The sequence below is a fragment of the Drosophila takahashii genome, chromosome 3L (assembly GCF_030179915.1).
Source record: "Drosophila takahashii strain IR98-3 E-12201 chromosome 3L, DtakHiC1v2, whole genome shotgun sequence".
Classification (NCBI taxonomy): Eukaryota; Metazoa; Arthropoda; class Insecta; order Diptera; family Drosophilidae; genus Drosophila; species Drosophila takahashii.
In genome coordinates, this window is record NC_091680.1 from 6,186,814 (window position 1) to 6,210,628 (window position 23,815).

At 37.4% G+C, this 23,815-nt stretch overlaps 2 protein-coding genes across 7 annotated transcripts in view; both read right to left on the minus strand.

Annotated features, from left to right (window-relative positions):
- Window positions 1–23,815, minus strand: part of axo (axotactin) — a 73,853-nt gene that overhangs the window by 32,084 nt on the left and 17,954 nt on the right. For all 6 annotated transcript variants that reach the window (XM_070214861.1, XM_070214858.1, XM_070214859.1 and 3 more), the window contains 8 exons: window positions 22,507–22,726; window positions 21,039–21,174; window positions 18,930–19,214; window positions 9,986–10,516; window positions 9,665–9,861; window positions 4,597–4,929; window positions 3,758–4,290; window positions 299–513 (listed from right to left, as the gene is read on the minus strand). In XM_070214861.1, coding sequence (XP_070070962.1) covers window positions 299–513; window positions 3,758–4,290; window positions 4,597–4,929; window positions 9,665–9,861; window positions 9,986–10,516; window positions 18,930–19,214; window positions 21,039–21,174; window positions 22,507–22,726 — 2,450 coding nt within the window. The remainder of the gene's footprint in view (window positions 1–298; window positions 514–3,757; window positions 4,291–4,596; window positions 4,930–9,664; window positions 9,862–9,985; window positions 10,517–18,929; window positions 19,215–21,038; window positions 21,175–22,506; window positions 22,727–23,815) is intronic.
- LOC108068916 (uncharacterized) lies at window positions 11,878–13,761 on the minus strand. Its single transcript, XM_017158767.3, has 2 exons — window positions 13,044–13,761; window positions 11,878–12,639 (listed from the first exon to the last, which is right to left on the minus strand). Exons 1-2 carry the CDS (start codon window positions 13,587–13,589, stop codon window positions 12,028–12,030), a joined length of 1,158 nt encoding a protein of 385 aa, XP_017014256.2. The 5' UTR covers window positions 13,590–13,761; the 3' UTR covers window positions 11,878–12,027.

The following is a 23,815-nucleotide window of genomic DNA, read 5'->3' on the forward strand; positions in this document are numbered from 1 at the left end:
TATGGGCAACCGAGTAGGAGAAAGGGGAGTCATTAACTGATAGTTGATGGGAGTAAATAGCTCTAGGGTGACATCAAATTAAGAGCATCTAAACAAAAGGAAACTGAGAAAGGATACATCCACACATCATGGTAAACCAAAACAGTTTACTTCTATACTACTTATTAGAGTAAAATAACGATGATAAATAAAATGTAAATAAAAGTCGGTTCTACGAATTATTAAATGATATTTCTAAATTGTAAATAAATTTCTAAAACTGTTTTAAATTAAAATTATAATTCCACAATTCACTCACTTGTTTCAACGCATTCCAGGGGACCCAAAGTTATGCGGCCCTGGGCTTCGTCATCCATATCCTTCTGCTGCAGGAAGTACATATTGGTAATGCCCAAACTGTGCGGATCCTGGTAGTAGCCCTCATCCGAATTCCATTTGTTCTCCTTCACGTCGCAGTTGCATGATTGATTCGGGTCCACGCACGTCTTGTTAACGGAGCACGGGCAGGCGCCTCTGCAGAAGAGTTGGTTTTGGTTTTTTTCGTGATTTTTTTTGTGGGGCGGAAAAGTCCCGAAAAAAGGTGAAAGGTATTAGAAAAAGTTCGCATACATTTGCATACATTTGAGCCGCAGCAGCAGCAGATCTGCCGGCAGTTTGACGAGCCCGTTGAGTGACCGAGTGACTGAGCCACATCCGCCTCCGCCGCCCCCTTTTTTGGCTTTTCGTTGCGCCATTTATGCAGAAATATTCGTTGGGTATCAAACAATTTCGAGGATGTATCAGTGACAAGGCAATTAAGGGACAATCATGTTCAATTACTAAGGGGGCTTAGAAGGGAATTTATTTTATGGGCGGCAAATATTATACAACGTTAAATTTATACAAGGGTTTTTCGGGAAATCTTTATAAATTTTATAAGCTATCATACAATTTTAACTGGAATGGAAGTACATTTTTAGGAAACAAGGCTAGCCATAGATGCATGACAAAAATGTAGAATTTAGTTATTAAGAAAGAGACTTTTCCTAGATCATATAATGCTAAAGAATTCTCGTTTACTTATATCTCAACGGCCTTTTAATAAATTAAAGTTATTTTTCTTCTGATTAAAAGCCTTAAAGTTCTTTTGAAACATTTTAATTCTATGTAATAAGCCTTTCTTAGATTAAGTAAGGAATCTGAAGAACTCGCGTTTAATTTTTGTGTAAAAATTCCATGCCAAGAAATCCTCAACCAAATTAAAGAGTATCGAGTGAACTAAAAATGTCCGTTTTCTATGAATGCCACTTCTTTTCCGGCTTATGTTTGTGTTTGCTGCGGTTTTGGGCCTGCATGTGCCGCTTCCGTTTCCGTGTCCGTGTTGCAAGATCCGCAGCGAAGCCACCGCAGCAACACACAGTTGCACACAAACCAACCAACAACGAAACAAACAAACAAACGATGCTGTCAAATTTTGAATGAGTAAAGACCAAACTACGAGCCAATGATGGATGGCCAAATGGTCTGGGCCAACACATGCACACATCCGGAGAACTCTGGCTAGAAGTTAACCCATTTTTTGTGTCTTGACCCAGACTCTATGTTTCGTTTTCTGCATTTTTTGAAACGCCATTTATTCATGGAGGCAAAACAAACAAACAAACAAGGGGCAAAAAAAATGAAACTGAAAACGAAACCAAAGTCGGAGCTGTTAAGGTTTTTCGAATTGATTTACTGAAAGCGGAAATTAGTGACGCAGGCCGAACATAACAAAAACAAAGAAAAAGTGGCAGCAACAAGCGACTGGAAATTGCTGCCACCAGATGTTGCCTACTTGGCTGCGCATGATGTATTGTCAAAAGGGTTTCGAAACCAACCCAAAATATCCCAATAGGCTCGAAACGGAAGTCATGAGCACGAGGTTTTGCAAAGAAATTAGGCGTAAAGACTAAATTTTCGTAAAGCTCAAAGCCATTCATTTTAAAAAGGGCTGCCATAGCAAGAAAAATTACCCGGGCAAAGTTGTTATGAACAAAAAATAAACCAGTAATCTATAATTCGACTGAAGTATATCCATTGAATTTTTATATTTTTGTAAACAAGCAAAAATAATTGAATACCCAAGTTATTATTTATATGATCATTAAAAATGACGACACATTTAAATTTACATAATAAAATTTATTAATTTTTATTTATTTTTAGGAATTTGCATTTTGAAATATATTTCTATAAATAAAATACTTAAATTTGTGTTCATAGGAAACATTTAAATAGTGGCCTCTTTGATTTTAGTTTGCATAATAATAATTATGGTTCAAATATTTCCTTAATTTTTTTAGTTTGCATTTCCACAAAATATATCCATGAATATACCCTTGTAAAAAATATAAAAATAAGTGAGATAACGAAAGAGTTGTTCGACAATATGGCGGCTCAACACACACAAATTTTTTTAGTACGGCAGAGGAAACGAGAAGAGATATGTGGGGCCTGACTCATAAACCTTATTAGCGCTGAGGCGGAAACATATTTGCCTGACATAAATACCAAAACTCAGGCCTTTTGTTTTGCACTTTTGCAATTTTGCCGTATTTTTGCCTCATATGCCGTTTTTCCCTTCGGTTCGTTTGGCTTTTTTAAGGGTTTCGCCATTAGTTTACCTTGGACCAAAAGGCATTTGGCAGCCGGTTATGCTGCTCAAGCTTTCGGCACCATAAAATTTAATGCTCCAATGCATGGCAACAAATGCGGCAGATATAACTTTGGTCTCAAGGAAAAGGAGGATGAGGAGGGTCTAGAAAAAAATGAAGGCAAATTTCAAGAGCTAAACCAACACTAGATCTTGGTCAGTTCAGTGGGCCGAAGTCCATGACAAATTAAACAGGACAGATGGCTACGGACCACACACAACTGACAATCTGAGGCCCCAGGAATATACACATTTATCGATGCCTTTTGAAAGTGAAGTTGCAGTCAGTCAGTTTTCCCCCTGGAAAATAGAACACAGCACATCTGTGTGTGATGGGTAAATATGTCAGTTAGCATTAAGCGAAGGTTCCTGCCTGGCATTTATATTATGCATGTGCGAGCAATTAATTTAAGTTTCGTTTACAATTGAAATGCCAGCACGAAGAGCGTGAGTTTCTCTACCTCCCCGGGAAATTTCGGATTTATATTGTTGGATTACCGCACGTACTATATAGTCCACTGGAGCAGAACGTACACACAATTGCAGGGGGGGCTTCAAAAGAGGGCTGGAGAACGGTGATAATCCAGGGTGCAACAACAAGTTAAGCAAATAGACTGCAACATTAATTGTGTGGCTAGCGGTGGACCAAAATCATCCACCAGCATGTGCATAGACTAAGCTAAGGATAGTGGGCTGGAAATGGCTTTGAAGGATATATAAATTTTGACTTGGTTTTGAGTTAGTTCTATAAAAACTAGGATTTAAATAAATTCAAGGATGGCCTCTTTCGACTTAAAATATACTGATGCTTACTTCTATACACCTTTTTAAGTGATTTAAAAATATAAGTAATTTTTGTACTACTCTCCAATATTTTAAATTATTTTCTTTAAGTCTTAGTTTTGAGTTCCTGATTTAAATTATAAAAAAATTAATTTTGATCTAATTCACAATCCACAGTACCAAAAGCCCTCTATTCCTGTCATCCAATTTTGTGTTGTTTGCGGCGGCGTGGCTCAGCACGTAAATCACAAATACCCCCATGAGAAGCTCGACACCCAGGTATGTGTGTTACCATGCGCTTACCTCTTGACATTTCCCAGGAAGTCGACGGTGAGATTCTTGGCCGAGGATGTGAACCAGGTGGCCGAGTGCAGCTCCAACTGAGCCCGGTAGCAATCGTACTTGATGTACTGTGTGCAGTACAGTGAATGCGAGATAAGTTCCTGCAGCATATGAGGTGAAAACTCTCTATATCTGATGTTGAAGCTGAAGTCCGATTCCCTGGCGGATCGCACATCCACTTGACTCGGCAGATTATGCTCTACAATTGTTTTAGTGGCATTCTCGAGGCTCTGGAAATCACACTTAACATGAGCAGGTGGAAAGACACCATTGCCATCGATGTCAATGAGATAGACATCCGATTTTGTGAAGCCCAGCAGAGCCAACTCCTCGCAGGTCTTTCTGTATTTGGTGAAGTGACAATTTTTGCCGATATACCCTGTGTGTTTGCAATCACAGGTGACACGATCGTCCTTAACAAAACACTTGCCACCATGCTCACAGGTATTGGGTCTTTTGCATGGATCTATGTAGTTGCAATTGTCCAGGGCGACCTGAAATTATAATATAAGAAATTTTATAGCAAGAAAAACTTTAGAAATTGATTACGAAATTATTTCGATTCAGTTAAAAAATAAAGACATTTAACTCTGTAAAATTAGAAATTAAAAATGAAATATATTTTATTTAATTTTAAAACTAACAACTAACTAACTAAAAAATAAAGAAATTATGCCCGTAAAAGAGAATAAATCTATAAATTTGAATGCACTTTAAAACTAAATAAGTAAATCATATTGTAAAGGTTAAAGTTCTTTACAAATTAATACTGGAATCAAAAATAAAACTGTATTACTCACCTCTCCCACAACTCTTTCGGTTTTGACTACATGTCGGGGTTCGATCAGGTGTCCATTGATCTCTATATCTCGTATGCAGCCCACCAAGCCCATAGCTGCTGACTTCAAACTACTGCCAATAATCAGCTTATCCCCAATGTTAAAGGTCAATCCGTACATCTGGCTGAGAGTGTGGCGATAATCCACCGTAAATCGAATCTCGCCCAGCTTATAGTCCAATTCCACGCTGTGCCAGGAGGTGGCCCTATTGATTTTAATGGTCGTCGAGTGCGTAACATTGTTGTTGACATCGGGGACCAGATCGAAACTTAGTTTGTCCGACGTCAGACGTATCTAATGGATGGGCGCGGCCATTTTGCAATTTCCGTTTAGACGCGCATTTCCGGTGGAGTTGAGTTCCATTGGTGAAGTTCCCATGGAGGGATTTTTTTTTTATCAGACGCCGACGGATGTTGCACGTAGCGACGAACAAAACCCGAAGCCGCGCATTAGCGTGTTGCCAAATATTAGTTTTTGTCATCGACATCGGCACATGTAAAAGCAGAGGGAGAAAAATACAAAATTCTGTTAGCATTAGAAGATTTTGACTGTGTGTACGTGGAAATAAATCAAAATTGCGAAAATGCCTGAAATGCAGAGCTGCACACAACCGCATTCAAATACCCGCCTTCAACCCATTTCACCGCACCCATGCACACATTTCAATTTAAATGCCTTTGTGCATTAGCTTCGCTTAAATCATATTACGCATACGCCACGTGGCCACGTTGAGTTTGGCATTTGCCGAATCAATCGCCCAGTTTCAATGGGGTCCGCTGGGAGAGCTGTTGTTGCTGTTAAAATTGCTGCCCATTAATTTGCAGAAATGCAAATGGGGGGGTATGGGGGATTTAAAAAGGGGGTTCGAGTGGTATTTATCCACGACTCTTTATCATTCGCTTGACCCGCTCTGTAACCAAATTGCTCTATTCTTGGTGTCATATGCAGCAATAATTATTATGGGCAGCAAATGAACGTGGGCTTAGCTAGGATGGTGATTTCGGGGAACTAGTTCCGTATTTTGGCTACATATTCTAATTCCTCGTAATCAATAAAAATTAAAAATCATTTTTAAATGTGCCTAAAAGTAGGCACTAAATTTTTTTAATTTAAAAATTTAATGGTTTTTTTGCGAGAAGTATTATTTTTTATTGCATACTTTTAGACACCCTTTAAAACGATTTAAAAACTCTACTGACACATAATACTTGCTGTTATAGGGAACTGCATTGTTTTTTTATCCTGATGGCTGATAAATTGAACGCCAATGCTAACCCATAGATCAGCGAGATAAGCGCAGAAAAATTTACAAAATTTATAGACAAACAAATCTGACAGATAACCTTGCCATAAGCTATTTATCTATCTGCAACAAATTGTATGCACATAATCCAACTAATTTGATAGCTATACATACACATTTTTTCGCCATTTCGTTTACTGCAGTCTATTATTTTTGGAAAATGTAAAAAAATATTTATTGAAATTTCATGAACTTGTTTGGTGCTGCTGCCGCTGATGATGCAACACAGCTCAGCACAGTTGCAATTTGTACATGTCCGTATAAATAAATGTACCAACAAGCTGGCGAGTGTTGTGTGTATAGTGTATACACACTCGATATTTATCTATGTTCATTGTGAATTGCGCTTTTGCGATGCTTATGCGAAATGGCAAACACTCAAATTTTATTGCATATTTCATTAGATTTTTGTCAGAGCGTTATGTTTAAAGGCAAACACACACTTTCCCGCTTTTCCACCCACCCATGGACACATTCGTCGCACTCTGTGACAATATTTCAAATGATTTTTATTCCTACGTTGCCACCGCGAGTTTTGCTGCTTTGTTTGCCTATTTCGCCCATTTGCGCGCTGTCAATAAATTCGATTTTCGATTTGTGATTCGAGATTCGCGATTTATGCGGGCGCATAGTTTTTATGTCACACCCCCCGAAAAATCCAAAACCCTCTCACTGGGCAGCATGTGACATGACATTCCGTGTTGCATACACTTGTTTGGGCTCTTCTCTATGGGTGTTTTATTTTTATTTCTTTTTCCTGGTTTTTCGGGTCCCGAATGAGTGACAGAACGGGGGGCGAAAATACTGCTGGCAATTTATTAGTTTGTTGAGCTCCATACGCAACACGCAGGTGGCAATTTTGTGGCCTACGACGGGGTAAATAGTAAATAAATAAAAGCTCGTAACTGATGCGTTTTTGAAGCTGGCCAAATGCAGATAGGATATCGCGCAAATATAAAACCGCGGTCAGCGTAATAGCTTTGAATGAGGGTAAATGGTTAAAATAAATCACGAAAATAAATACATACTTAAAATGAATTGTGTATTTATTTATTTATTTATACTCAAAAGTTTAGAAATCTTTATTGTTCTTTAAATAAATTTTAAATACGTCTAAAAGTATGCTGTAAAACACCAAAGTCAGCTAAAATTACATTGCTGCATACTTTTAGACAATTTTATAAGTGATTTAAAAGTCCTTACCAAATGGTAACCAAATGTTGCATCTTAAAAAAAATTTTAAATTCTAAGCGCCTATTTTAAAAACCTAAAACTCCAAAAAATATGTACAAATATTTAACATTGCAATAAAGCTATTATTTCTACTTCAATTGTCTGCACGCCCCAATTGACAGGCAGCATTTGAATTATTCGCCAAATAGAAATATAAACAGAGTGATATTATAAAACCTGACACAATCAATTTAGTATTAATTTGGGTGCGCATAAATCGTCAAACGGCAAATGGCAAATAAGCTGTAGAGTCAGTCGATGCAAAATTGAATGGCTTGCGGCATAAATATTCATTGGCATTACAACGGCAATTTTATTGCAATGCCAAAAAGTCAGAGTCTCTCTGCAGTGACATTTTTGGTTTATTTTTGCAAGGGGGTGAGTGAGGGGAGTGAAGAGTGCGACTTGCAATCAAAAGGAACAAAATCAACAATAAAATGCAAATAAATACGGCCGGCACACACATGAATATTCCTTTTAGTACGTTTCTACGAGAAGCATTTGCCCAAAATGACAAGTAACCAAATAAACGTTCTTGGACAGGCCAAGACAAGGTTTGTTTGTTTGTTTAAATACAGATAAATGCTACTGACATCCATTTAAACATCAATGTGTGGGCGGTGCTGGGATTTAGTAGGGCTTTTCGGGGGAAGCATTGTTACCCGATTGGCATTAAACTGTTGAATTGTTTTTGTGATCGATTACAACGCACTTTTATGGCGAACCTATATATGTTTTGGCTCCAGTATCTCTCTGCTTGTCCGGTTATAAATTGGTATTTCATGGAAACATTTAACTCTCCTTCAATTGTTATGCCATGACATAAATCTATAAAAATTGTTATTTCAAATAAATTGCAGACCACCGAATGGAACCCAAAATAAGAATGACAATATTTGTGGGCCATTCTGGTTAATAACCTTGTGACGAGTTCTTTTTATTATTTCATTATGCTGCTTTGCTTTTGAAATTCACGCGAAATAAAAAAATTAAAAATTAAGAACACATATTTTAAAAGAATAATAATAAATAATTACTTTTGCCTTAAGCAAGCATTTCTTAAAGAATTTAATTTATTTAAAATTGTTGGAGGCTTATAAATAAAAAAAATATTTACATAATAATATATATGTGAATAAATTAAAGTCGTGAACAAATTCATCACATTTGAGTTTAAAATAAATTGTTGCATACTTTTAGACACCTATTTTGACATCCAAAAGTGATTGCTAGGCGAAGACTTCTAAGCTCAATCTTTTCTGTTATATCAGCCGCAAAATGCTAATCGAAAATGCAGAAAGTAAATGTTTTAAGAAAATTCTGTCCTCGCAGGAACACACACAATCACAATCGCTTTGGGCTACCGACGAAATAAATAATGCCAAACAATTACAAAACACTAAGCTCATTTGACTTCTCATTGCATTAGCCGGAGTCGAGTTTCACTCAGCAGCGCTTAAATTTAATTGCATTTTCCGCATTCCCAATGGCAGTCAGTAGTATTTTTGGGTAAATTTTCGTTCAGACCCACAATGTATGCTGCACCACACACATACATATACATTGTACATACGTATATAGACTTATGGAGCTTGCCTGCGAATCCTGGGAAATTTGACTGGATGTGGGTGTTTTTGGGGGTTTGGAACGTAAGCAATTGCAATGCAAGTTTCATACACAAGGCTGCTCAGAAACACATACACACACACAAGGAGTAGGCACAACCACATGCACATTTGATTTGCATTTCATTTTCTCAGTCGACGTCTCTTTCGCTCTGCTAAGTCGTCTTAAGCAGCACGTCTCTCGGTGGAAACGTCCAGCTGTTGTCTGTGTGTGCGTGCCTGTGGCTCTGTGTAATGCGTGTGTGCAGCTCAAAAGCTCAAGCAATGTGTACTGAGTGCACTGGGCGAAATAATGGTGTAATTCCAATCGAATCTAGGGATATCCACAGAAAATTCACCCCTTATCAATGTATATCACTAATACGCACTGTGGCCGCCGATCAAAAAGGTTTTTTAATATATAATAATCTAAAACTTTACATTTCTTTTGTTACTCTTCATTTTTTAAAACCAATAATTAAAATCCAATTCATAATTTGACAAGACAGTAATGAGTAATTTTCAAGAAAACTTTCAGACCATGAAAAAAATTTTTTTTTGAATTTAATTCAACTTTTGCTTACTAAAATGTAGTAAAAGCATATACATTTTTAACCTCTTTTACGAAATCTAGGTTAAATAAAATTTAAACCGTCGAATATTAATTATATAAATTTGTTTTGCTCTTTTATGGTTATCACTTTTCTATTGTAAATTCTATTATTGTGAATAATATTAGTGAAAATTATTATATATCACTAATTTATATGGATCACATGATGTGCTAATTTCAAATCTAGATTTATTATATCCTGTAAAAACTGTTCATTCCTTAAAACCCCTTTCTCTCACTGCACAAATGGATGATTGCTTGAATGCTCACACTTACCTCCCAGAAGCCATTTCCGGCACTGGTCGTTACGTCACTGTAGGCCAGCACCGCGCCCGGCCGGCTGCTGCGGAAATCGAATTTAATATTAAATTCTTCGGCGTGATTTATGGGCCACCAAATGTGTGATGTCGCAAAGGGATAGGTGATGGGTATGACATTCACTTCGTTCTCGACGAACTCCGCCTCCAGGACGCCTGACCCAGAAACCAGAAAACAAACCAGATAGATAGATACATATAGGATCGTAAAGGTAGGCATGCCAAATATGTCGGGTAGCAAATCGCTACACTGGATATTAAATTGCTCTCCTCCACTCACCGTGATAGTGCACCTTGGGATTCCCCCGCTGCAGTTCGTACAGAATGGAGATGTCGTTGTAGTAGACATATTTCAGGCTGCCCACGAAATTGTTATGTGAGGCCAGACCCTTCTTCTTGTGCAGTTCGGGTCCTCCACCGAAATATATCTCTGGATCGAAGAGTAGATTTCCACTTGCAGTGGCTGGGAGTTCCAGGACCTTTTGCTGTTGATCCAGAATAATGCTAACCGTTCGCTGTTCGTGTAGAATCGTTAGATTGTGCCAATAGCCGCGGGTCAAGTCATCGGTGAGTATGGTACTCATCACATTGTCCCCGAAGTCCATTTCCACATGAACTGACTGATTTTTAATCGCAGCAGCTATATACTGATGTTTTAGGGACTCTCCACTGGCGTAGAATAAAGCTGAGTCGTCGAAATTCGTACGGAACATTAGACTTATACGCCTCGTGGAGGAATGCACTCGATCCTTCCAGTCGTATATCCTGTAGGATACATAACTGGCCCCTCGCAAAGTAATAATGGTGGCCGCTATAAAAAAGAAAGGGAATCATTTGTGTATACCTTTTTTTTAATGAAAATACATTTTTAAATTAAATCTTTTAAATAAAAATATAATAATATAAATTAAGGAAAAGTATTTGTATATTTATGCATTCAGTTATAATGGTGGCTGCTATAAAAAAGAATGCTTAACTTATTTCTTTTTATTGAAAAAATTTCTCTGAGTTAAAAATTCTTAGGCATGCCGATTATTTATATTTTTAACTGTCAAGGGCATTCTTTACCCAAAAAAATTTAAAATGATTTCATTACCGTGTCAATCCAATATTTTAAGCTCACTAATAAAAAATTAAAAATAATTTGTAAATAAATTTTTTCAACATCGACAAGTCAAAGCGAAATGTGTAATCCGGATATTTATAATAAAAGCCAGCAAAAAACGTTAGTAACAAACACCTGTTAACTCTCCCTCTCGAAGCGAAAAAAAATGTATAAGTTTAGCATATTTGTATATTTCAGCATGCGAATTATCCGCCAGAGTACTTGAAACTTTGACCCATGTTTCCGTTTTTTTGTTAGCCCCTTGCCATTTTGTGCATTATCTGCCTGCTGCACACAGGACAAAAAAACAGGAAAAATAAAAAAGAAACTGCAGAGAAAAACGCTTTAGTGGGCCACAAAAATAGATTATATTGTTTGGTCTATGGCGGCCTTTAGGCATTCGCCTGATGTTCGTCGTGGTCCTGTTTCCTCCTCTCCTTTCCTGCATCTCATCCAGATCCCGGGACCTCTTGTCCTGTCCGTGGACCAAATGTGCAAATCGTGTTACGCGCAATTTTCATGCATTTTTTTCTGTAGCCTCTGGTGGTGCAGTGGTTGCGAATGATGGGCGGTTTGGGTGGTGTCATGACAGCAGCCGCGTTTTGGCCGCTTATCTGACACAGCACACGTGGGCCACGCCCAGCCGATAATGCATCACAACCCGCGCTAGTCCCTATATCACTACACTGGGAATTCTCTTCAATGACAAATTTAAAATTTCAAAATTGTTTTAATTATTTTTAATTGTTTTTAGAACCATAAAACAAAAAAGTTAATTCAAACTTTTGCGCATCATAAGAAATACCTTAAAACATATACTATATGTTTTTTTAATATGTTATGTATCCTGTTTAGAAAATCTATTACTTCTTGATTTTTTTTTAAATTTTCATTGACTTTAAAATTATTTTCTAAGTATTACTACATTTGTTTAAAGAGCTCTAAAAAATTACAAAAAATTATATTTATGATGCAGCCCTACCAAAAACATTTAAAAACATTTTAAGTATGAACAAAAGTAATCAATGCTTAAATTTTTCCCCGTGCCCAGACCCGACTAAGATACCAGAGCTTACTTCATAATTTTATTTGCATTTTGTTGGAGCAAAAAACATTCTGCTGCATTGGACCACTAGGGTGTGCTACAATTTAGTTACCCAAACCCTTCGTTGGACTTATGTTAATGCAGGTGCATAATGAGCTGGGTACTTCTCTCACTAGAGCAGGCCACACCGCGTGACACACACAGTTTTCTTGGTCTTGCCATTTTTGGTACCGAATTCGTGGCAGTTCTGGAGGACCCTGAGGCCCCCACAAACCCTTCCAAAGATGACCCGCTGCCATGGAACCACCGAGGGCTTAAAGCTGATGGTGTAGCTGAGGAGGCCCTGGGGAAAGTGTCGGCGATAGTCCCAGGGATACGAGATCACCCCGGTCAACTTGCTGGGATCCAGGAAGGAATGCTTTACGCTGTGGTGATTGCGCAAAGGATCGTTGCCCTGCGGCACCAGTTCTCCCTCCATCCAGAGATTCGAAAATATTCGCACAAACCGATGACATCCCACATCGTTGTGAGTGGCCATTCGTACAAATTGCAACACCACTTCAGGACTGAGTTCCGTGTAAAGTTGTAAAAGCAGTCGGCCCAAGAACTGGTTATTCTCCCGCACCGCCAAATCGAAATATATTATGGGACGCAGCAGGATATGGGCAGTTCGCTTTCCCAATCGCGGGGATGGCATATAAGGTAGGAAGGCATTTACCGTCTGCTCAGGGGCCTTTTGCTCAAGGGGTTTTACGGGCGCAACGTAAGGATTGTGATGGTCCACCTTAGGTTAAAGGGTAACTTATCAGGCATTAAAGTATAGCGATTTGTAAAAAATACATTATAAAAACCACACTTAGTATGATATGTAGATATTTTGATACGTTTCAAAATTGTTTATAAAAACAATATTGTGATAATATCGAAAATATCGATGATTTTCAAATGTATTTAATGATCATTAATATATATTAAAAAGTGCATTTTTTGAAACATAATTATAACCGTAATCTCTTGTAAAAATATATTCTGCATTGTGAATACTTTTTTTTTATTTTTTAGATATTCGTTAAACTTAAACATTTTTTCAAACGAGAAAAATGTTTAAAAAATAAAGGTAAATACTTTTAAACTCGCTAACCATACTGCCACTATTTTTTAACCAACTTTTAAGTTTTTTTAACCAACCTTGGACTTGACTTGTGAAAGGCGACAACCGAGTTGTCTGTTTTCCTGGTTCAGACGTTCAGCAAGTTCACGGATCTTCGTGCGATTCGGCTGAAGGGCGGGAAAATGGCGGTTGAAGCAATCAACACAGCCCTTCAGTCGATTGGTCCTGTTGATCCGTCCAAGGAGCTCGAGATTTTTGCGAAAGATATCCTGTTTCTGGCCAAACTCACTAGTTAATTGGCTGCGATTTAGGATGCGAGCCTGATAGCCAAAAGAATCGCCCGAGGATTTGATACTCTTAAGGCGTCTATGATCGATTTGTGATTTCCGCAACTCCATCATGCTTTTGTAAGTTACAGGATTTAAGTCCGCCTGTCTGCCCGCCGATCGCATTATCTTTCGCAATTCCGCATATGTGGGCACCCTATTATTCAACAATTTCTCACGCACCTCTTTGTTTTTCATCACCAGTTCATTGGCCACCTTTTGGGCCCGCAGTTCGGTGGCTCGACTGGTAGGGGTTTTTACAAAGAACTCCGAATAGGAAGCTCCGCGATGAGTCATTCTGGTATTTAGAGGGACTACTGTACTCTGTATTGATGATTTTCGGACAAGCTTAACTTGCAAATTTGTGGACTCAAGCAATTTGTGGTGATGATGTGTTTGTTTGTGTTTGGGTTAAACAAACTGAAACACAGACACCAAATTGCTTGGGTGTGTATAGGGTCTGACTTAATAACGAACAGCCAGCTTGGTTTGGGGTAAACATATTTAGGGGATTATCAAGTTATATAAGAAGACTATCCATGGTAGCGATAAAAAAACCATAGAAGTCAATAATGGAAAAATAAAACCCATAAATAGATTTCATGATGTATAAATAAATGATTTATTAAAACCATAGCTCTAATTGAAGGTGTGACAATATTATTTGGGCAAAGCAGACGGAAATCCGCTGTTTTCTATTTTTTGTGTCACAACATAAAGGGAAAAATAGCCACAAAATTAACACATTCAATTTGAGTAGGTTAAATAAACTGAAGTTGAGAGAAGAAATTTAAGCAAATTAAACTTAATTTTAATAATAATGACCAACAAACTTGGAATTTATGCCATTTCCTCACTGATGTACATACTGTAGTATTTTTTCGGTATTCAAAAAAATGCTATTTCCTGTCCGCACGGGACAGCATTTAGCATTCAGCATCTATAGATAATATAAAATTCAGAAACAGCTAGAGAAACAGTGCAGGCACGGAAATAAAAAGGAAAGCGTTGAAAGCTTTTCATGAGAAAGACATTTTTCAAAACCTGAGATATGGGCATAATTTCTCAAATATCAATCCGCAAACAGGAGATTTGAACAATCAAATGTATTGACCATGGACAATAAAGATTTGAATGTTTTATTAAGCTTTTGTTTGCATTATACATATATTGCTATGCAATACACATTAGATCTTTTTTTGGGATCATTCTATTGTTGATTTTGCAATCCTTCGGTGGTCTTATCGATTTGGTGGTTTGTTGCCTCTTACTTCCTGTGACAAACTTGAGCGGCAAAAGATTGGTCAGGTTTTGTTAACTGCAGTTATTCGTATTTTTTTCCTGCAGAGAAATCATCTATAGTGGGCCTTGATAATTTCGAAAATTTTGCGATGGCCGTTTTGTCGATAGTCAAAAAATACTCAGTTATTTGGTATTTTAGGCACGAGAATATCAAAATGTAGTAGCATTTATTATCGAATGCTCTTTTCTCCCACCTCTAGAACCACTTGAAAATATATGGGAAAAATGTAACATATACCAAAAAATGTCAAAATGCTACATTCAGCTCTGGTGAGGAAAGGGCATTAATTACTGGCAATGTTTATGAAAACGTGAATTTTTAACTTAAATTTAAGAACGATATTTAATTATATTTAACTTGCAAAGAATTTAATTATAATGACCAATTAACTTAAAGCTAACCCAATTTAAAACCTTTCCAAAAATATGCAACTTAAGCAATTTTAGCTTGAAACGGGCCAGTAAAAATTGCATCTCTGGCTGCTGCATCATGAATGCCAGTTGAGCTGACAACTGTCGGCCAAAAGTCCAGAGATGAACTAAGCCCCGAGTCATCATATCACAGGACATCGCAGGACATGCTGCCCCACCCTCAATCTGTCGTCCTGTTTGCTGGCATTTCAATTCGTTTATGCCGGAAGAAGGCGAAAAATCTTGTAGTCTCTTTCAGCAATGTTGATGCCTGGTTTTTCGGGGGCTAATGATTTCCCCAACTGAACGAACGCATTTCGTTGACACTTTTGCCATGGAAAATTGTAAAATCGGAATGAGTGTGTAAAGAGTGCAAGGAGGGGTTTGTGGAGTAGTCCGTATTCAGGCTGAAATGCACATGAACAGGCTCGTCCTTGTACTGGCAGTTGTCATTTTAGTTATTGCATTACAAAAGCGTCTGCGTCTGATTATGTCCCGTGTCCCTTGTACCCTGTATGAATTTTCAGCATTTTCATACACTTGGGGAAAGGCGGGGCTTAAAATAAGTTGGTTGTGATTGCACAAAATCTAAATTTTAGATTTTTTTAAAATTCTTAAAGATCCTAAGATAGTTATATATTTTTTAGACCGATTAGTTAGTTTTATTTCATTGATGTTTCAAAATTACTTATAAGAGTGTCTAAAAGCTTGCAGTAAAAAAGAGGTTTCAGAATATATCTATTGGACTTTCGGACATAAAATATATTGTTGCATACTTTTAGACACGTTTATGAAGTGATATATTTTATTTTTCCTAATTTAGTAACCAATATTTCTCTCTCTGCAATATAGCTTTACCGCTCGCTATGTGCGAGGTTTTAATGGCCTGACACTGTTTCCGTTCCAGGAGCAGTTCAACATGCAACCGGCAAACCAGCGGGCGGTGCACTATGGGGCATTTGACCACTTTGGTTGGCCAAAACCCATTTTTTAAAAGTCGTTAAAACAAAAAATGTTCTTTGAGGATGTGTTAACAAAAGACCATTTAACAATGTTGCGTTTACAGAAATCCGATAGAGGTCGCCTCTGTTAAGGTAGGAGCTGTTAAATCAGCTGTTTGATTTGCAATTATCGAGCTGTTGTATTTCGACTTTTTGCTTGCAGTTTTAAAGTGCTTTAAATTTGAGCTTTTAAGCAATCTAAGTAAACTTTTCGGATTGGATTTAAAGGATTATGCTATTTACTAAGTATTTGTGTGGTTCGACGACAAAAATTAGACGGTTTTTTCTTACAAATGAGTGTTAAAGGGAGTGGTCTAACAAGTAAATTTTTGTAAGAAAACTAATTTTCAAATGGAGCAACAAAGTGAGTCCAGCGGAGTCCACTTCTGAAACCTATTGGGATTTGTAGATTATTTAATTGTTGTTAAAATGTATATGGTCAGAATCGCCACTTATTGCCACTTTTTCTGTAATTTAATTTTTTAGACCATAACCTCAAATTTCACAAACTCCTATCGCTTGCACTGGTGGCTAAGGAAGTAAGGACTTTCGAACTTTAAATTATTATCAAAATATAGTAGAAATACTTAGCTTTGTAATTGACTAACTTAAGTGGACTTTAGCGGCTTTAAAACGAAAGTTCCGCTACAACTTGAACAAAAAGTCGTACAAATGTAAAGTAAATTCTTTCCTTTGCCCCTTTTTTTTGAGAACTTTAGGATATAGTCGTCCGATTTGTACAAAACTGTTAATATTTTTTTAAAAACTTACATAATTGCTAATTCTAAAGTTATGTGCATTTATCTCCAAAAACAGCAAAGTTAATTTTATCGTTTCTATGGCAGCTATATGATATAGTTTTCCGATCCGGATGATTATCATATATAATATGCGGGGGGATAAGAAATGGCGACTGGTAAAGTTTCAAGTCAATATCTTTTGAAATGACCGAGTTATTAATTTCGGCCAACAAAAGTGGTCAAATGCCCCATAGTGCGGTGGGTGGAGGTACATCTGTGTAATTTGCTTGCACTTGCCGGCGCTCGTTACGTAATTGTGATCAGTTGCAGGAGCAGCAGCAGGCGCTGTAAATGCTTGACAAACTCGCACGTCACGGCGGTCGCTCGTTGTCCTTGACAGACGCCATTTAGACAGATAGATAGAGAGAGAGAGAGAGAGCGACAGGGAAGGAAAATGCACGCGGCATTTTCCAAAATGGCCAACGCTGTGACGGCTAACGGCAAACCGTTAGCGCACTTTTTTTTTCATTCTATTTGGTTCATTTTGCAATTTGCAGCTGTCCATTGCATCAATACCCATTCCACGCAGCCAACTGACTTTCCCTGGAAACATTTCCCCTGTACACTCCGCTTAATTCCGCCACTGCCACCCGCGAAGTCAGGATTTTATTTTGGATTTTTCCTTTTTCCATTGCTGCTGGCATGTGTTGGTCATCATTTGCATGCAAATTTTTAGCAAACATTTGAAACTCAGGGGGGGCTAAATCTGAAGAATTCATGTTGAGATGCCCTAACTAAAGTTTAGGTTGGTCAGGTAACTTGATTTTATGATTATTGGAGTTTTTGTAGAGGGAATCTGATTTTATTGCAAAGAAAAATTAAGGGGTTTTTTAAAATAACTTTTAAATAATAAAATAAGTGTCTAAAGGTATGTCACAAAATATTTTTACCCCAAAAGTGATATGAATTCATACAGGAAGACGACTATCCTTTATTCAATGCATACTTTTAGACATTAAGTTAAATTTTGATCATTTTCCCCTTTTACTTTTGTAATATAAAAAATTTTAAAAATTTAATTATAGTGAGTTACTTTTTTAATCCTTTGAAAAGCCACTGAAAATTGTGAATTAAGCCCTTTAAATAAAGTGTAAATAATCTGGTAAATTGTTTATCAACGGGGAGTTTAATATGCAAATATTATTTTCACAATAATAGGGTAAATCCAGTTCCCTTTGGTACCCCAAAAAACTTAAATCCCATTTTCGTGCGGGAATGCAAACTTAGTGCCTTCGAAAGACCCCTGAAAATTGTGCAATGTCAAAAAACATAACCGAGCTGCTCAATTTTTAATAGGCTTGCCTATATAATGGCCTCGCGTGACTTAATTGAGATTATGGCGGCCTGGAATTGGCTTTATGTCATTAACTAAATGTCGGATGTTGCTGAAGGGAGGAGGGCGGTGTATATATATTGAGCTTAACAAACTAATTTTGCGCACATTCTCTGCCTGGTGTGGCCCGAGTGCTGGTCCGGCAGTCAAAAAGTCAAACACTATTTTGCATAATTTATGGTCAGGTCATTAGCGTGTTTAAAACTGTAGCGACCAGAAAGGAGAGGGCAGTGCCAGTGGCTAACCGCTAGCAAACAAACATAGTTTATAATTAAAACAAAATGGCGCCCCTAGGGCATGTCAGGATGTACAGAGATATATTGGGATTTAAACAGAGTTAGATGGATGTGAATGGCACTCGGATAAAAAATTTAAAGTGCAAATTAAAGTCATGAATAAGCAAATATATTTGTATTTTAAAATCGAAATACTGATACCATATAGTTTTGAAAAATGTTTTTAATATTAATATACGAAATTAAAAAAAAATAATAAATGTGTTTAATAGAATTTTAAAGTTAAATATTTATGCATTTTTATGTTTAATAAATAGAAAAATGTAAATAATTAATTAATAAATGTATAACTCTATTAAAATAAAAAAGCATCATTTCCTTTAAAATAAGTGTTTTATCTTATTTTAAGAATTTACGTATTCAAGTATAAATTGAAACTTCTTCCTAAATATAATAAATCAAATTAAAATGTTCTTTTAAAAATTCGAAGAACTCTTGGAGACCCTGCCTATCTCATCAGTTTTGCTATATTTAAGTTTTCATAAAGTACTCACTGTAAATGTCGCAGTGCTCGCCCTCGTAGTGGGTGCCAAAGCAGTCGCAGGAGATGCCCCCGTAGTGGTTGATGCAGCGCGATCCCACGAAGCAGAGGTTGTGCCGGGATTCGCACATGTCCGAGCATCCCTCGTTGACGTTCTCGTGCTTGGTGGCCACCAGAGGGGCGATGGGCAGTAGGTCGGAGGCGGCTTTGCCAGAGCTCAGCACCACATTGCGGATGCAGCCCACAAAGGACTCCGTAATGTATTTCACGCCGTGCAGCTTCTCCTCCGAGGAAAGGCCTGCGAAATTGCACAAGAGAGATGTAGAGGGGAGGAGATTTGGTCAGTTGTTTGGTCTTGGCTGGGAAACCACAGATTAATTAACATGCTGAATATTTGGAAATGGATTTTCGGCTATATCTGTGTGGGTTTTACTGGGCGGACATAGTCGGCCATAACATAATTTCGTTGTTTACAGTTGAAAGTTTTGATGGGATTTTTGCTGCCCGCTGTTGCTGTTGCTACAGATTTAAATATTGCTTAATTAAAAAAGTTGTCTCCACTCAGTTTTCGGATCAGCACAGAACGGGGCTAAATAAATACAAGCCGAAAAGGCGGTAGAGATTCCGCAATTATTTATGGACATAAAATAGTTCTAGTTTTAGAACGAAACTTCAATTATTTTTAAAAGATTTCTGTACCTTTTCAGAAAGCTTTTAAAGGCTTTTAATTTCTTTCGACTTGTTAACAAATTAATATAATTGTTCTTTATTAAATTGTAAATAAAAAAATTCGAAATTTGTATGCAAATATTAACATTGCAATATATTTATTGCTAGTCAAACATTTGGCCATTCCATCTAAATAATAATATAATTTATTGCTTTTTATTTAGATATTTCTGGAAATGGAAGTAGCATGTGAAAAATGACTTATTTACATATTGACTATTTCCTGTTAGTGTTCCATAAAATGCTTTTAAAGTTTATTGATTGCATGCTTTCCATTTCATTTTCACATTTCACTTTTCCGCCCATCAATTGTGGGTCAGTCTCTGGGGGTTTTTCTTTGAAATGCAACCGCAACAGAATCATTTTTTCAAGCAAAAAAAATTATATATATGCTCTAGCTACATTCAATCCGAGAGCATGCTCAGCGGGGGAGCTGGGTCGGAAAAACTAGACCAACATCATCAGAGTGCAATCAATGGCCCATTCTGTCGGCGTCAGGCCGACGCTCACAAAACCCTTTTTTCCATGGCCTCTGGTGTTCGCAACGTGAAATAATTAAATTTTCAAATAACGCACCAAAGCAGCTTTCAAAGTCATACACATACGAACACTTACAAAGCCTCGATTCAATGGAAAATGAGCAAGTTCAGATTGGGTTCGTTCACTCGACTTTTTGAGCTGATGCACTTGGAGAAAAGTAGTATATATTTTTGATACCTATTAAAAAAAAAATCACAAAAATTTCTGTAGATTTTATATTTCTATTTGAAGTGTTATTTTTGTGACTTGAATATTACAAAAATCGTTGGGCTAAATAAGGATTTTTTAATCATAAAAGCATTTGTATATTTAAGAAGAAAGAAAATAGAATAAGGTGTCTAAAAGTATGCAGTTTTATTTTCTCATTTGAAAATTCTTGAAAAATATTTCGGTTTTGATTTTAGTTTATAATCATAAGATATGTACTAAAACTCCATCTCAATATGTTTGAGCATTCTGTTAGAATTTGTTTCGAAAATATTTCTTTAGCTCCTCAGTAAATATTGTTTTTTAGTTCTGTGTATTTTGTGTAGTGTGTGAGTCGTCACCGCCAAACTGCAAATTCGATTTTCAATTTTCAGTTGCACATTTTTCGATTTTTCGCCAGCACTCTCTTGTATGCTATTCTATCCCCTATATGTATATATATACGCATACTAAACTTTCTATGTTCCACGTTGATGCGAATGGTTTATGTGTGAATTTCGCGTACGAAAATCATTGCATATATTCGGGCGTTGCCTTTAATATGATTGATTGTGGGTGGCTCTCAGGCTTTTGTGGAGTGTGGGTGGTGGATTTTGGGTTGGAAACGGCAAACGGGAATGCATACACAATTGATTTGGGCACTCACCTCCGACCAGGACCACCGATGGCAGATTCGTGGAGACGCCGTAGTTGTACTCGTGATTCAGTCCTTTCAGATAGACCTCCTCCTGACTATTGTCGACGCGTGCAATTAATCTTGCGCCATGGACATCGATGCGCACCTGGGCAAAATAGACAGCGAGGGATCGGTTAGGAGCGTAAAACCAATAAACCAGCCATAGCCATTGCCATGGGTTCGGAGGGCGTGGGGCGTGGGCGTGGCATTCACACGCAGACAAATGATAAAAATTTATGAATTTATGCGTTTTGGCCCCGAGTTGAAGTTGCAAGTTTTTGCAAGCGGCAAGCGATAAATTGTTGTTGCTACCGCTTTTGTTGCTGGCGCTGCTGCTGCTATTGCTGCAAAAGTATGGGTAAAAATCTACGAAATGAATTGCAACTGCTGTGCGCACAAACTCATAGCTGGGATCAGCTGAAATTCATTAGGAATTTGCGTGTTATTTATGAGTGCCAGTATGTGTGTGCATTTATGTGTGCGTGTGCACTGGGAAAAACCCTTGGAGGAATTAAAAAGGTTTCAAATAGATTAATTTAATTTAATTTTGTTTGTATTTTAGAAAATATTGCATAGCTTTTAAGAACAATTTTATTGGGAAATAATATTATTTTAAAGAAAATAAAGTAATACATAATTATAGGGGAAATTTTTTAAATTTTAAAAAATTCTAGAAAAATAAAGTGGTTTGAAACCATTTAAATAGGTGTAGAAAAGTATGCAATAAAAACTGTTTCACCAAATATTTAATATAGATTTAATATATTTAATATAATAATTTAATATAAAAATTCATTCGAACTTTTCTTGCACCCTACTGCGGAATTAATGACTCAATAGAATAGAATTATTTTCTCTGTGTGAATTTTGCCATTTTCTGTATGAGGGTGTGATTAGTAGAGGATCTGCTTGTTTTAAATATGAAAACATGAACTAGACCAGGATGCTGCAACTGGTTTTTCGGTACCTCCTGCCACTGTTATTAATGATGATGATGCTGACGATGCTTGAGGGATTGCGGTTCGGTACATGCGTGGAAAAGCAGTAGAAGCAGCAACAGCAACAGCAACATGCAACCACCGGTCCGGTACCCCAATGTCCGAGGTGAGTTAACAAAGTTGAACGCACATAAATCAACTTGCTCGCTTTGTTATAAAAGTTTGATAAAGCGTTTTGCACACATGCAGCACACCACCGGCACAGCACACATTCCACATTGCAATCTTGCTAATTGCTTGCTGAACGCATGGCCATGCTAATGTTGGCCGAAAAGCGCCAGATGTTAACCGACTACCAATTACCCTGGAAAGTGCCCAAAGGGGCTAAGTCCACCGGAAGTCTGATAGCCCCGCAGGATTACGGCCATTCGACCGGGTTTCTTTTGAGAGTTCCTGCCAGCCAGACTTGACCCCGTTTTTCGGGGGTTCCTGCTACTCACCATCACACTGTGCCATTCATCTCGATTCAGACTCTCGCCCACAGTGACACTCGTTGAATGCTTGCCAAAGACGTGGACCACCTTCAGCTGGCCCTTCTCCACAATCACGTAGAGTGCATAGGGGTCCAAAATAATGCGATCCGGATTCTTAACGTTGTGATAGACGAGCAGGCCGTGCGGCAGTCGGGTGCGGAATTGAAATGAAATCTCACGGCAAAGTCTGCAAAGACAGAAAGACGTGAAGAGCGTTTGAGGTAGTGCATGAGCATTAGTGTTGCAAATGTGGGCTTCCAAAAAGTAGCTCAAGTTGGCTTTGGCTAATTTAAAGTGGTTAATTCGCAGCATAATGGTCTTTCTACAGATCTAATGGGTTAAATTGGCTATCAATTGCATTATTTATCTCTCTCTATTGTCAATTGCATATTTCAAATACCACAGAAATTTTAAGAGTTTTAATAATTTATAAAGGTGTCAAAAGTATTCAACAAAATATTTGTTATCGGAAAGATCCATGGATTCATGCTGCTTTTTTACTGCATACTTTTAGACACCATTTTAAGTCATTGTAAGCCTCCCGTGATTTTCTATCAATTTTTAAAATTAATTTATTAAAAAAAATATTGAAAAATGTACCAAAATTTCAAGATATCATAATAGAATCCTTGATACTATATATTCGATTTTTTAAATTTTTTATGATAGATCCCTATTTAATTCCTAGAAACACCATGTTCAGCCATTAAATAGCCAACTTGGCCACACTTATTAGCATATGGGTGAGGTTAGGGCCGGGTGTGTTTGCCTGACAGAGTTTTAAATTTATTTGTTCTTTGCTCTTGACTGCTGTTGCCGTTGCTGTTGTTTGTGCTGCTGCTCCTGCTGTCGGCAGCCACATGAGTTACAATTAAAACTACAGCACAAATTGCCAACTTGGCCAAGTACGTAGAAGCCACTGACCAGCGGCAGCAACAACGATAACAGAAGTAAAGAGAAGTTCTATATTTGGCAAAGTTATGTTTAATTTTATTTGCCTCACTGTCTACATGTTTGCCCAACATGTGCACATGCTCTCGTACTCGTACTCGGCATTTAAATAATATTTTTTATCTTAATTTAATATGCAAATGTCAAAATGTTTCCAACCAAATTGAATTTTAAATTTAACAAGCCCAAAGATCTTTGGCCAGAAGTCGTTCGGAACCATTTAGATGTCACAGCAGCATGGACAGAGAAAGGTTTTCGGCAATTGAGCAGAAAATTAACTTTTGACCTGGTTTTATGGGACGCTTTTTTGTGTTTCTGTCTTCTT